Source organism: Emydura macquarii, unplaced genomic scaffold (genome assembly GCF_026122565.2).
Source record: "Emydura macquarii macquarii isolate MOO-44397 ecotype Brisbane River unplaced genomic scaffold, CSIRO-AGI_Emac_v2 contig_320, whole genome shotgun sequence".
Lineage (NCBI taxonomy): Eukaryota > Metazoa > Chordata > Testudines > Chelidae > Emydura > Emydura macquarii.
Genome location: NW_027130457.1, coordinates 10,379,530 through 10,395,483, shown reverse-complemented (window position 1 = coordinate 10,395,483; position 15,954 = coordinate 10,379,530). Strand labels below are relative to the sequence as shown.

Sequence of the window (15,954 nt, the reverse complement as noted above, 5' to 3'; positions counted from 1 at the left end):
TAAAGAACCTTCTGTATTGTGAGTTTCTAGTGAGATCTCTATAGATTCAGTGTTCTAGCTGAACCACATTGAGTCTCTTGAAATTAAACCTAATACAATTTCAGTTAGGGTCTGTCACAGGGTGCATCTTCAGTTACCTAGTGAGCAGCACTGCCTAGCCTGTTTTTGTGGTGTCTCAGACAGTCTGTTTCTTTTCCACCATATGCATCTTTAATCCTGTGTTTCCAAACAGGCCAGAACAGGACACAAGAAAGTTACCTAGCAGGAGACCTTTCACATAGTTTCTCTTCTTCACCCAGCTCACTCTTTGAGCACCCTCTTTACTTCCTGTTCCTCCCAATTATATATCCTCCCTGTTACCTAGCTAATTGCCTCATTAGTCCAACTATTGCCACCAAGTGCTAGTAATCTCCACCAGCAACAGGTTGATTGATTCAAATTAAGCCTGCAGTCTTTCCTGTGCTGCAGCAACCTCAGTGATCAGGTGCTACAGTTAACACCCTTTCATATATCTCCATCCTTATTTCAATTGAGATCTTTTCTTGCCTCCCGGGGAGGTCTTCTTCAGCATCAAAGCCCTATCCTCTTTATGGATTTGGGGTTCGATTAGGTCTTCCTGGCTCCTTTCAGATTGGTCTTCCATGTGCCACCAGTGAAGGTCTCCTGCCTTCCACCTATAAAAGTATATTCAGGGTGGAAGTTTCTCCCCCAGTTTCCTTTTAGCCTGTAGATCATCATAGCAATCACATTCCATGGACCTTTCCTCTAGCTTCTTTTGTCCCTGGCTTGTATCTACTCGAGTAAAATTGTCTTTTCAGAGCCTCAGTATCAGGATACCTCTCTTCTCCTGACTTAGGATATGTCTACATTGCTGACTCCATGGCGATTTATGCAGTGGGATCGATTGAGTGGGTCATTACACCAGTAATCCACCTCCCCGAAAGGAGGAAGGCTGCGTTGACGGGAGGATGTCTCCCATTGACACAGCGCTGAGAAGATGCCGCGCTACGTGAATATAAGTATGTCGACAGGAGATACACAAGCTACTTTACGTAGCTTGTGTATCTCCCATTGAGTACCGGAGACAGTGTAGACCAGGCCTTATCTTGCCCTGGGCTTGAGACTATCTGGGTAAAGTTCACCTGCCAAGGCCTCATTATCAGGACCCTTCTCTTCCTCTTCAGTAGGTCTTTATTCCAAGGCCATGCCCATGCTTGCTCCTCCAGGGAGTCGGAGAAGCCTCTGCCTTCCTTTTCCACTAGGTTTTCTGATCTATATCTGCTGGATCTGTTGTCCCTTTCTCAAGTACTTCTTCACTCCAAGATCTCCAATGTGCCGATTCTCTCTGTCCTTGTTGTGATATGTGTAGGGTCATTAAAAAGTGCCCCTGGAAAGTTATCTGGAGAGTCTACCATCAAGATTTATTACACAGACCCCACTATTGGGGTCTCTTTTTCTGTCCTCTGCTCCTTTTACATAAGGGAAATAGAATCTAATCAGTTTCTATCATCACTGCATGGGGCAACAATTTTGCCATATCCACTCTATGACACTTAAACTTTCCTTCCATTTCCAGTTGGACAACTGTCACAGCATAAGTATCCTTTTCCCCATGTACACCATACATTGTTTTCAGCAACTCCTTCTGTTGCCATGGCAGTCTAATCAAGGTGCTCTGTATGATGCTGAATCCACCATGCCCTTTATGGTTCTACAGCCTACTTTGACGGGAATTGTCTTTATTCCAGACCCACCTTTTACACCTGTGCACCCACAAACCCACAGTCCATGTAAGGGCAGTCTTCCTTTAATGTCCTTTGCCACCATAGTAGTAACAAACCACAGAGCTAGTGCTAGGGGCATTCTTGTTTGCCTCTTGTATTTCCTTTCCAAGCTTCGATGAAAGGGATTCCCCAACTTTCTTTCCCCGCTTCCTTGTTGTTGAGGGATTGAGCTCTTTTCATGGTAGGTGTACTTCCACATACGCCTCTGCTAGTTTTACAACATCCTCTAGCAATTCTGGCCGATGGTTTTGAACTCAAACTCTTGCAGTCTTGGGGAGGCTCTGTGTAAACTGCTCAAGAATAATTGAGTCTATTATGGCTTCTGTGTCCTGTCTATCTGGCCTCAACCACTGATTGGCCCAGTCAGATGATTTTTGCACAAAAGCCTGGGGATGTATCCCCGTGTTCCCTCTGGCGGCTCTAAATTTTTTTACAGTATTTCTCCAATGACATACCTATCCCGTCCAGAATAGCAGCCTTCAGCATGTCTTAGTCTTTGGTTTGGTACTCACTCAAGGTCATATAATCCACCTGAGCCTTGCCAGTCAGGTAAAGAGCTAGCCATAGTGACCAAGTACCCCTGTCCAGTCCAGCACTCATAGCCAGCTGCTCAAAAGTTAGCAAAAAGGCATCAGGATCATCCCCAGGGGCCTTCTTAGATAGTCCCAGTTCCCAATTTCCAGTTAAACTCATAGGAAGTTACCAAGCAGCGCAGGAGCTGTTGTTGTACCTGGGACCTCTCCTTGATAAAGTCCTGCAAGGCTCACTCCTGCTCTGCCTGCCAACCCAGAAACACTTGCCTCTCCACCTGTTAGGTCTTTTCTATCTCTTTTATTTTCTACACTAGCCAGCGCAGCATCTCCTCCATTACATCCAGATCCCTGCCCACATGCAGGTCACCTCGCAAGCCAACTTCTCTTGACTGAGGGTATGTCTACACTGACAGTGGCAAAGTTGCCGCTGTCAGATTGACCTTTCTAGATCGATTGAGCGGTCAGTGAAGACCCACTCAATCGATCCAGAAACCACCCCCTCAAGTGGCGTAGTGCTGTGTTGACGGTGTAGTGAAGATGCCATGCAGAACGGAAGCACAACAGTCAACGGGAGTTACGCAAGCTACTTTGTGTAGTTTGCGTAACTCGCTTCAATTGCCACCGAATCACCAGGTAAGTGTAGACCAGGCCTGAGAGGGTTAAATTCTGAGAGAAGCCCCCCTATGTAACAGGGTGCCTCTTCTGTTACCCAGTGAGCAACAATGCTTTCCCTGTTTTCGTGGTCTCTCAGTCACACATTTAAGCCTTTGTTTCCAAACAGGACAAGATATAGTGCAGGTGTACAGAAGGGGTGCCTTCACACAACTTCACTATTTCACTCTGCTCACCCTCAGAGCTCCCTCTTTACTTCCTGTTCCACCCAATTATATATCCTCCTCCTTAATGAGTCAATTGCCTCTTTAGCTCAACAATTACCAACAACTGTCAATAACCCCCACCAGCAACAGGATGATTGATTCCAATTAAGCCCACAGCCTTTTCTGTGCTGCAGCAACCTCAGTGATCAAGGTGCTCCAGCTAGCAATGTGTCACAGGGTCTGACAAGGATTCAGAGTTTTTCTTCTTTTGAAATAATGAAAATGAAAGGAAATTAAATATATAAACCCTTGTAAAATCATAAGGGGTTTGTGTAAATTTTCTAATGCCAGAAACTTCAGAATTAAGTCTTTTCACTTCATCCTCAATTACTGTGTTTAGATAATTCAGGAAGCAGAGACGTGCAAGTACAATTAAACTTCCCCTAATATATCAATACTGTCAAAGATTAGGAACAAGGATGCTGAGTTTATTCTAAGTGGAATTTGAGACAGCTATAAAATGTATATGATATAATGCAACTGTTATTGTCATTTTGTAACACTTTATTTCATTATATTATAGCATATAAAAGCCTTGACAAAAGTCAATACTAAATAAAAGCTGTTTGACTATTGTAATATTTAATTAACTCAGTATGAGTGAAATTAGAACCTAACCAGTAGTTTAACTTTGCTTTTAATATGTTTTTCAGGGCTTGAATTTTACTCCAAACTTGACTCATTAAACAACAGCAATTTGGATAATTAATATCCCTGTGTTATTTCCCATTAATATAATTTACCTTTATATGCTCACATATATTTTCTGTACCTATAGATCACTTATTCGTATAACCTCAGGCATATTCAATTGTGTACTGTTCTACAAAGATCCTTTTGAAACATAAATAAATGGTTGTATGGGGCAAACAATTCTGAAGAAAGGTGGAAAAAATTCCCTTCTGCCATCATATATAATTTTTAAAACTTCACATTCCACTAATGACTTTCACTGTCTCACTACATATGCTCAGTAGTAACAGTAATATTACAAAGGCCTTCATAGTAACAGAATTCTGTCAGCCTTTCTCAGACTTATTATTGAGTGGTAATGTATTTCCAAGGACATACAATAAAGAACAAAAGTAGGAGGTAACATAAATAAATTTAAAATTTAACTTACCTAAAAAATAAAGAGGGTCAACTTAAATATTTTGGGCAAGTTGAATTACTTGATCTAATTTTCACGGTCTACAGATGTTTGCTAACTACACTAAAATATGAGCTGGACGGTCTTTTCCATTTGTTTCTCTTCTTAGTCACAATACTTTTTTATTTTCTCTCAACATCCAGAGGTAATCTTTCAGCAGACAGTGCAAGGTGCAAGTATATAAATTCTCAACTACTTCAAATAGCTAAATCTTCATTGTGACATATTTGTAACTGCCCTGTGGTAATTTATGAATATATTGAATTAATTCAACAGGAGTCTTTCTGGAAAAACAGGCAGGAAAGAAATGAATGGTTCAACATAAGTCTCTGCTGAGCAAAAACCTGTGAGTTGCTAAGCTTCAATGCCAGAACCATTGGCTCTGGGGACTCTGGCTCAATCTTCTTCTGAGCCTACAGGACAGGCTTTGATCAGAAGAATCAAAGCCTGGGAACACAGCAGAACAAAGGAGCTATAGCATGGTTAAAAAGGGACTCTCTCTCAATAGAGGGTTGGTAGTTGTTTCAGGTAACCAGATTGAGATACAGCACCCCACGGAAGGCATCTGAAGAAGTTAGGACTGCCTAGGTTATCATCAGAAGATGGCCTTTAGGTAAGATAGCCATGTGTGTATACTGTTTGTTGTTTTAAAATTCTTTTTCTCTAAAAGCTTGGTTGGATCTGCAGGATAAGAACAGTTAATACACATGGTACTGGTCTAGAAGTGGGAGATTCCAACCAAGGGTAGGTAAAGGCAAAAGACCTGACACCTGTTAGGGAGCACCGAGAGAGTCCAGAAAGGGGAAAGAAAGGCAATTAGCCTTGTAATCATGACACTCATGGACCATGCTGATCATTTATTCCTGAATCATAACTCATTTTAGCTCACATAAATACAGATGGGATACTATACTCAAATGGACAAATTCTCTCTTAAGGACAGCTTTGTACACTCAGAGACTATACTATAAAGTTATGGAGTCAATCTTCCCCAGCTAAAAGTTTTAGGGTTGGGAGTGGCAGGCTATCAGTCTTTCTGCCTGTCCAATTCCCGCTGCCAGCTTCAGCAGCTCTCTCAACAGTCCCATTATGTGAAAACAGAAGCAACTATACTATCATTGGAAGTTGCTTTATTACATTATTTCAGATAATCGTACAAATTCTGCTTAGCTGAATGCAGTTAGATCTTGGAAGAACTGTGATGCAGTTATGATGCAGCCATTTTTGGAAATTGTGGCGTAAATGAATGTTTCTTTCTAGAATCTTTTCTTCAGTGCAGAACTACTGACTACAGGACATTCAAGCAAACACATACTGGCCTGATTTTAATTAGCCTTAGGCCACTTTACAAAGGCAGTGCAAAGGGACTATACAATGAGTATAAATTATGTTTGTATTTTAGGAATTTCACATTTCATTGTAAACAGTTTATTTATTAATTACCAAGCAGTGTACTATATTTAGGTATGGCAGTCATAGGCTGCCCATTACTACAGTATCCAGATGCCACTGAATAATGTTCAATTCTTTAAAGAAAATGCATTTTCCGGTGGTAACTTCATAACCATTCACTGCCATAAATATCCAGGCAACTATTTATAAGGTGACTCTGGTACACATTATCCATCTTATGCTCACAAACACAATATAAACTCTGCCTATATCACTGGTAGGCACTTACGCTCATTGCTTCAAATAACTTCCATTACCTGATCTTGGGATTTCTTTTTCTTCTTCTTCTTGCCCCAACACCCTGAACTCTCTGAATCTTTTCCATTGGCATCCCCACAGAGTAACCCATCAAGTTCGTCTGTTCCCATCTGCTGTCCCTGAGATGTTTCTGCAGCGAGTCTGTATGAGAGGTTCCTCAAAATGCATACACAGTTTTCAACGGTCTAAAAAAGGAGGAGAAAAAGAGAAAAAGGCTAAAAAAAACCCTCTTTCTTTTTAGGTGTGTATATTGAATGGAGGACAGTAATCAATCTTTGCACATACATTTGTCCAAAGATATTCTTTTCGATTTGTTTTTAAGCACTCCCTAGACAATCACAGTTTGAAAGGTTTAGAAAACTTGGCAGGATCACAAAGCCTCTATTTAGTGAGGAATAGAGCTCTGGACTAAGTTTTTTATTAACATTGTTACTGTGGTTCTGAATTTCAAGCTGAATTCAATATGAGAGAGGGGCAGAGGCAAAAATATGGTAAACAAGATCCACACAAGCACAGAATGCAAACTGATTTCAGCTGCAGCTAGTAGAAATAAAAACATTATTTCTAACAACGTTTATTTCTTGTGTCAATTCTATGAGAAGCAAAACTGAAAAAACCTTAAGTAGTTCTGAGTTCTGCGTTTGTAAGAGCCCACATAATTTAATATGCTTATAAACCGTCTAGTCCTCTGGAGTCTGCAAAATGACCCTGGAAATCCAGCCAATTCCATACTTTAGGAATAGCCCCTCTCTCACACAGATTTTGGCCCTTTGGTATATGATCCTAGCCGGAACCTGGAAGTGGAATGGGGCTCACTATAAAAAAAAAATGATGGGGAAAATTTAAGAGAACTTCAAAGTTGAAAAACAAGTTTGATCTGGACTTTGGTTGAAGGCTATTTCTCATTTTCTCTAGTTTTCCCATGTCTAGTAAGAACGATATGTTCTTCATTTCTTGGGGGACTGAAAACGTGGTTAACTTATTTAGCTTTCAGAGGAAACTCTAATGCTCTTTAAATAAATCACTATATACAAAAACCAGTTGACAATCCTAAATCTTGGCTCCACCTCAGTGGAGCTGTACATGGGGGGTGGAATAAACAGTGTAAGTAGGGATACAATCAGTACTGTTAGCAGCTACTTTGTGCCATTACTGAAATGTAGACTATATCCATTATTTTTTTTAAATCAGTTCTTTGTAGGGAATGTGTACTAATTGAGTAGCATGAAGCCCAGTTCCATGAGGGTTTGTTACACACTGTCATACACAGAGGTTTTGGGGTAGGGGTGGGGCTGAAGTTCTGCAGGTCCCCTGGCCCTTCCCTGCCATGGAGGTAGGTTTTAGGACTGCAGGATTTACTGTTGTCCTCAGGCTGTATATAGGATACAGAATGGCTCTACTGCTGTTTAGTGTTCTTTGGAAGAGAGATGCCTCTTCAATTGCCCTGGTGGATTTATTATTATATTTATTATTATTATTTGTATTACCTTAACGCTGAGAACCCCAGTAAAGGATCAAGGTACCATTGTGCTAGGGTGCTGTGTAGACAACTAAGAAGATGACATTCCCTGCCTGCTCACATTCTGCATGTCAGACAAGATGTAACAGGTGGATAAAATAGGCAACTGGGTGTGAGGGGTGGGGTAGGCTGAAAGGGTAATATAACAATAAAGTGAACATAGTTTAGCAGAAATACAGAAGTCACAGTTCACATTACCCAGGGCCCAGCCCAGTTACTCCAAACCAGGATAAGAAATGCAATTCCCAGCTCCACTTTAGGGATCAAATGCACCTGTGGTATAAAGAGGCACAGCTCCATTGATATCAATGTCATTACACTGGTTTAAACCAAAGGCTTTTGGCCTTAAGTGCTTGGGATGACATCAGCTTTTGGAAGAGACAGAACATTGAACTTAGGTATTGGCGGGTCTTGGGAAGCTTTTCAAACATTATATAGCTGTAGTTCGAAGCCTTTCCATGTTACTCTGCTACTGATTTGAGATCTTCAGTAAAATGTATGTATTTATTAATTAAACATAGTTTAGTTAACCTGTCAAACATAAACATGTGAGCTTTTAAGATCTTACATTTACTTCATGATGTTGCAGCAAGGTGGAAGAAAAGTTATATATTTAAAATTATTTTAATAAATAGTTTTTTATACTTATTTACTTATTTTTTTAAAGAAATTACATTTAAATCTGTATTTTTACTTACATGATGCAAGTTTTTACTTTTTTCCACGGAAGCCATATTTGTACTTATTTATTTAATTATGTCCTAATTGTTAGTAGAACTTCAGGTTCTATATAGAGATTTTTTCTAATAATAAGTTTTACATTAAAATTCCCACATATGCTGAAACAGACAAGTCTAGGGTTTCAAACCTCAACACAAAATTCATACGCAAATACCCCATGATATATTTGCAATCAACAGCACCTGCCAATAAACTGAGCTTTCACAAGTTAAGAAAGCAGAAATGTTTTCGCTAGACTGTGCTCTTTCCTCAACATTTGCTGTTTTGCATCCATGGGACTTGTGCTCCCAAATCCTTTAGGTATTTTTGAAAATCCCACCTTTATTTGCCTAAATATGGGTTTAAGAGCCTCATTTTACACTCCTATTTTAGAAAATTTTGGCCTGTGTGTATAAAAAAGTTCAAAATAACTATGTTAATGTATTAAAAGTCAAAATAACTGTCCTTTTCCAACTCTGAAGCAATTGTATTTTGAAGTAACAAAGATTTTATGATGCTAAGAGAAGTTTTTAATTTAAAAAAAATACAATTTTAGCCCCGATGCAGCAAACACTTATTATGCACACGCTTAGCTTTAAGCACGAGTAATCCTGTTAAAGTGAACAGGTTACTCATGTGAGTAAAGTTACATATCTGTTTAAGCAGTTGCAGGGTCAGGGTCTTAATTTTCAATATTTTGTTTTTTGACAACAGTTTTGTAAAACTGTCAAATAAGATACCTTAGCACTAGAGGCATTTAAAAACCAGTGTTTATTATAAGGTTATTATATATTTTAATCTGAAATTGCACTGGCACCAATTTTCAAATTAGTTTTAAAAAGTTTTAAAAATTAGTTTTAAAAAGCATTGGCCAGATTTAAATAAATGATTTTAAAATCTTTGGAATAGAAGGTGCTAGTTATACAGCTACAATGTTTTGTTTTTTGTTTAGCTGCACAAAACCATTATATCAGAGGATATAAAATTAAAAACCTATAATATACAATATGGTCAAATAGACCAAGGCAAGAAAATTCAGAGACTCAAACTCCTCATTGCACAGAGGGCTACAGCATATCATAAGTGCTGGAAATGAATATGTAAATGAAGCATTCTACGTTAATTATAAGAGGCTAAACTGGGAGTTTTCTGTGCTCCTTATTCAGCCCTTTTAACAGTAAAATAATCTTGAAATTAGTCCCAGCCACCTATTAAGGAAGAACAGCAGCTAAGCTGTGAAACGGGGTATAAAATGACTGACTTCCTTCCCTCCTGCATCCTCTTTCTTACTCCTCCCACAGTGTTTCACTGAAACCTAACTTTTACTTTCTGTTAGACATGCTGAATCAGGGAGCTTTGAAACAGTCTTGGATTCCATTTTTCTAAAGCTAATGAAGTTAAAAACTGTCCCCTCCCCCCTTTCTAGACTTGTACTGCTGGAGGCGGAAGGGAGACAGCGTAGGGGTAGTGGTAGTGGTAGTGGTAAGGGTAGGGTGCCATGCGATACACAGCAGCTGGGTTTTCTCTTAAGCCTTTTTCAGTCAGTGATGCTGGTGAACGAGCTTCTTCCACTAATCGCTTCCATAAAAACTTTTACTAATGGGAAGTTGATTGTAGATTACCACATTATACAGTGTCATTCTGCAAACTGTACCAATTACACTGGCATGCATAGAAGGTTACATGGAACATAGATTCTTTCATAGATTCCATATTTCTCTACTGAATGTATAGGAAAAGTCTACCCACTTTGCTCAGATTAGCAATCTGAAAATTCAATAGGTACACTTATAAGCACTTCACAGCATGAATGAACTGTGAAATGTATTTGAAACTAATGTTAGATACAATTGGCATTTTTGTGTTACTGCTTGTAGCCACTGTACCGAAATGTGATATAATCAGTGACATGGATAATGTAGGGCTTTCGTATCACATAATTTAAAACACTTCCTGTAACACTGATTTCACAATCACAAAATCTTTAATTGGCAATTATTTGGAGTTCTTTTAATTATTAAGTACAATTATTCAGTAGTGCCTTTCGCCTCTGAAGAGCTGTGTTCATCTCCTAGTTACTGTGCTTATAAAATTAAATGAGTATTTTCGTGTCAGCCTATAGCGGCTGCTATTAAAAAAATGTAATTCACAAATATTTATCACATAGCTATTATCCACATTTCCACTTTCTATTTAGATTAGGAAATGACACTGGTAATGGTGTAATATCTGTTTGCAAATGTTGACTTTGTAATGGCAACCACTGTACTTCCTCACTGTTCACCCCATAAAAATCACTGCATAGCTGTTAGTTCTAGCTCATAAAGAGATGGCACTGCACTTTTGAGATAAATTTGCAGAGCTAAGTGTGGAAGTTTGCAAAGAGCTTGATGCATTGGTGCCTTTCTGAAGCCAAACTTTAATTTATTTTTTCCTAACAATTTAACAAAAAAGGAGAGGGAGAAAAAGAGAATACACTGTACAGTACATATACCAATACAATTACAGGGCAGCTATATACAGTATATGGAAACACTGCTCAATAGAAAGAAAATCAAAGAGATTATGGGCTATGTTCTGCCCTGTTCGTGTATCCAGTGCAACCACCATATATATATTTTAAATCTCCTTATTTATTCCTTGCTTTCCCATTTCTGAAAAGACAAAGATGACAAACCTTGCTATCAATTTCACTGCTCCCAAGAGCAGACTGAATCACATACAGCAATGCATCAGTAAGTCCATCACACTCCCTCATTCTTCTCCGGGCCTCCTCTCCAGCAGAGCTGACATTCCTACAAGACAACAGTAAGGATGGTCACTGTTTTCCCAACTTTGTCATTCGCTTTCTGTAGCAAAATATTCTCCTCATTAACACCAGATTAAAAAAGATGTTTTTTCCTCTTGTACTTCCTACATCATCGTTTCAGATTTGTAACTAATGAGAATGGCTGTGAATGAGGTAAGGAAACATAATGTAGAGAGGAACAAATTAGAATCAGTTGGTCATCTTAGACGATTTTAGAGCTGGGAGGATGCATTAGGAACATACTGGACCATTCCTGGATTGAAATAATCTAAACCTGCTAGAGTTTGTAGAGGAACTGTTCTTTTTCTCTTCGGAATGAGATTTATTTTACAATTTCAGGAAAATGTTTTTAACCTGCCTCTGCCCTCCCTCCCACCTGTTTTTTCAAACTTTGAAAGGTTTGGAGGGTTTTCAAAAGCCTAAATAAATCTGTTGGGGTTGGAAGTAGCATCTTCAATAGTCAGGTCTCTTCAACCTTCTGAATAGCATGCCCTAGAATAAAAATATTATCAAAGCACAATGTGAAACAGTTGGTATTCTTCAGACATGGTAATCTGTTACTTTCATCCTCTCTCTCTTCTCATTTTACATAAAGTGTTTGCTTCTCTCTCTCTCTCATTTTGAGATAACATTAATGCATCAGTCTTCTTTCTGGGCAATTGCTCACAAAAAGTTGTTCTACATTCAGCTTTTAAAACATCAACTCATTATAATGTTTTTTATTTATTATGTGCTTGAGCTAGAAGGCTTCTGAACATGTTTATACAAATATAACTAAAACTACCAAATGGCACTCTGGCCTAATACTCAAACAAATATTATTATTAATAAAAACCAGCATAACATATGTGTGTGTGTGTATACAAAATTCATACTTGCCAACATCAGCTGACAAAAATCGCATTCAGATTTGCACAAATTTGCATAAGTGATCACAGAATCATAGAAATGTAGGTCTGGAAGGGACCTCAAGAGCTAACCTCATCAATCCCTCCACACTGAGGCAGGACCAAGTAAACCTAGACCATCCCTGACAAATGTTTATCTAGTCTGTTCTGAAAAAACTCCCTCATAGGTCACATTTTCCAAAACTTCTATAATTTGTATTGCTGCCTTTGGGCTGTCTCCAATTTATCCACATTTTTTTTAAGTGTCATGTGCAAAACTGGACACACTACTCCGGCTGAGGCCTCATCAGTGCCATGTAGAATGAAATTTGACACTTCTGTTTAATACACTCAGAATGGTATTTTCCTTTTTTGAACTGCATCACTTTGTAATGGGGCAGGGCCTTCAGCTCCTCTCGCTTGGTGCGGTCAGGGGTCTGAACGTTGTGGTAATACATGCCAATTCCTCTTTCATGATTTCTCATAACATTGGGACTCCTGCCAATGTCTCCCACACCATGGGAGAAGAGATGGAAAACCCCACACCACCCCTATGTACTTTCTTTCTGTTTTATAGAAATGGAGAGGGAGAGTTGATTGCTCTTCTCCTTGTTTAAAGCTGTAGAGTGCTCTCTCCCTCCAGACCCTTTTCAATCCTCTTTATCCTCCTTTCTGTTATAAAACAGGGGAAGAGGAGACAAAAATCCCAGAGAGGAGAGAATGAATTTTAGATAGGAGAGATTGAGAGGATAGGAGAGACTGACTGGTAGATTTCCCTTATCATCTTTCCCTGCTTTGCCACTCTTTCATCCTCACTGCCTTCCCTCTGAAGGTCAGTTCTTCCCCATAGCACCAATTAATTCTCTCATCAAAACATTACTTCTATACCTGCTGATAATCCCTCCAAAACAGGCTGATAATTAATTCTGCTTCCCAACACACCTAACTTCCCATTTATATGCACCCCACATAGTCCCAATTAATTCTACTGTCCCAGAGACAAGCCCCATTTAATTTGATAACATACATGCCCCCTCCCCGCCAAAACATACATTCACAATGTCATTGGGCCAGGGAAAGGGTGCAAGAATGACTCTATAGCCTTACCTCAGCTGTGGGAAACCCAAGTTCAAGCATGCTCCAATGACTATTTAATTATCTATAAAGAGTGGAACAGCTTCAACAGAAGAGGCTGAGAGAATTCTATGCTATCATATACCAGTGGCTAAGACATCCTTCCCTAATATGAAACTTATGTTCAAATCCCTTCCCCTCATCAGGCAGAGAGGGGCATTGAACCTGTATCTCTTGCATCCCAAGACAGCACCCTCACCAGTAGTTTATAAGGGAGGTCCTCAGGCTCCCCCTTTTGTGACTGTAATTCTTTGCTTTTCCAAAAATTGCTGAACTCAAAATGAAAAATTCCAGGTCAGTTCAAAATGAATCATTTCATTTCGATCCAACACAAATGTTTTTTGACTTTTTTGATTTGCTGAAATATTTTGAAAAATTGCATTTTCGGTTTGACTTGACATTTTTTTCCTGACTTTTTGGAATTGTCAGTGAATCAAAAAAATCCATTAACTGCCCTATTCAGTTCATAATCACATAACATCTCTGTTAATGTTAATCTCATAATGGGCAAGAGGGTACTGAGCTAATATTATGTGTAACGCCATTACACGCCCTCTTTCTCCTGCACCTTAATACATCCACAAACAGTTGCAAACAGTATTTGGAATATTTTTGTAGAATTTCTTTAAAAAAACTATTGGGCAACAAACCTCCACTTTGCTGCTGTTACATATAGTTCAGTGCAAGAGAAAAGATACATTTTTATACTTCAGTACACACATCCAGAGACGTTCCCCTTTGCTCTTCTCAGTCTCGCTAATGTGGCCTCAGAATGTACATGTATCAGGTGGACTCTCCAGAGCCTGAGGAGAATGGGGCAGTCCCTCAGTTCCCTTCCAAACACTCCAGAAGCTCCTCAGCACAACAGTTGGAAGATCTTTAGAGTCAACAGCAATTCTAAGCCCTGAGCTAAGAGCTGATTGCCTCCTTGGTTTCTATAGAAGAAAGTAAGAGCCTGAGACATGAGGCCTAGTATAATAGGCCAGATATGAGGCCTCAGTTATAATAATGGTCAAGTCTGTTACAAATCAGAGTTAGCAGAAGTCATGCTGTGAATGCTGGCAGGTAACTGGCAAGAACAGTTCGTATAACAAACACACATTCTAAAGAAGTGCTAGGCACAAGCACATTCCAGAAAGGTAACAGGACTTCCTAATACTCCAGAGATAATGAGGGCTCACTGACCTCCTCAAATGACATTATAATGGGTAGAAATGTCTTGTTAATATGATGAATAGAGATGTTTTGATCATTCCATCCAGTACAAGGTAATGAGTGGGTGGTATCATACCATGTCAAAGGGTGGTAGCTTGCCACATCAGGGGGTGGCAACTACACATCAGAGGGGCAATATGTAATTTGTTTGTATCAATGTATAAAAGAGGGCCTCAGAGGAAGCATCTTTGTCTGGCCTAGGGGGAAACGGGGGAAACTGTTTACTGTGCTGATCCATTGTAACAAGCATACATGTGTTAGTGGTCCTGTAGAGTCTATGGGATACTAGTACCCGTGCTTGTCCACAATAAACCTGGGTGGGTGCCTTCATTGCTCAGTGAATCTGTGGTTGTGTCGAGTTATTCAATTGTGGAGTGGTGTCTCTGTTATCTGAGCACTGCTGAGACATCATACACATGGGGAGCATACACACGCAGCCAACAACTAACAAGAGTTTCTAACAAGATAGGGAATCTTGTTAGAAACCAAGGGAATCCAAAGTGTGATAGATATTGGAATGCAGCCTTTGCAGCAGATGTAGCTCTTGGCCCAGCATTGAATGGCTGCTGAGTCTACAGTATTGTCTCCATCTACCGCTATTTATCACCTTTTCCCCCTAAGTTCCAATTGGCTCAGTAATCAGATGGTGAATGTGTGCAACCTGAAGTCCTGCTTGCTCTCATTGAAAACCCTCTCCCCAGATTCAGAAACAGCTACTGAACATGTCCAGTAAATATCACTCCCCTCCTCTAGATGTCTCTGGACCCCTCTATCTAAGTTCTTCATCCCTTGTCTCTGGAAAGGTGCAGATACACAAAGCATTCAACTAAAATCCATCCTCTTCATTGCTTCTTTCCCTTTCTTGGGGCTTAAAAAAGATAATAAGTTGCTGCAGTATCAGCATGTGGTTTACACTAGGAAAAGTGTTTGTAGGAAAATATTTAGGTATTTTTAACTATCTTTAATTATTTTGTATTTATTTAGTTTTAAACTAATTAAAAAGATGCCTCTCCAAGCTTTTAGACATCAATAATAATACAGTAAAATCACAGCAGCATTAAAGTTATCATTTTAACAGGAACACAGTCAGCCATCTAAAAAGCTCCTTTCCACTCTTTTATCATTGTGGACCAAATAGGGGAGAAAGTTCCACAGCCCTCACAGAGAAAATTCTGCCAACTACTCCCTTTTCTTTTACAATTAGGGGGATCCAGCTCAGACAACCATCCTGGCCACAGCAGCGGCAGTATGTCTAATCCTGAGGTAACAGAAGCCTGTATGATAGTGGCAAGGTCCGCATCAGAAAGGGAAGGTCACAACCTCCTAACAGGCACAGACGGTAAAAGCTGACTGAGTTACTGCTATAACATGACCATCCCAAAGCAGCTGAGTGTCTAATATCAGCCCTAAGTTGTGAACCCTAGTAAGTAATGGTGGACATACTCCTTCAAAGGGATTGTTATTGATAAAGGGAATGATAGGCATTTCCTTTGACTGCTTCCCCAACCTACTGTTTTCAGCTCACTCTTATCTGGGTTGAGCTTCAGGTAGCCTACTCTTATCTCTGACCCAAAATCAACTAAACACTAGCTGACACATTGAACCACATCATCCG

General features: G+C 39.5%; 1 protein-coding gene across 3 annotated transcripts in view; it reads right to left on the bottom strand.

The window, feature by feature from the left end:
* The window catches only part of CTNND2 (catenin delta 2), a 1,025,780-nt gene that overhangs the window by 130,092 nt on the left and 879,734 nt on the right, over window positions 1-15,954 (bottom strand). For all 3 annotated transcript variants that reach the window (XM_067570033.1, XM_067570040.1, XM_067570046.1), the window contains 2 exons: window positions 10,972-11,089; window positions 6,055-6,240 (listed from right to left, as the gene is read on the bottom strand). In XM_067570033.1, the coding sequence (XP_067426134.1) occupies window positions 6,055-6,240; window positions 10,972-11,089 (304 nt within the window). The remainder of the gene's footprint in view (window positions 1-6,054; window positions 6,241-10,971; window positions 11,090-15,954) is intronic.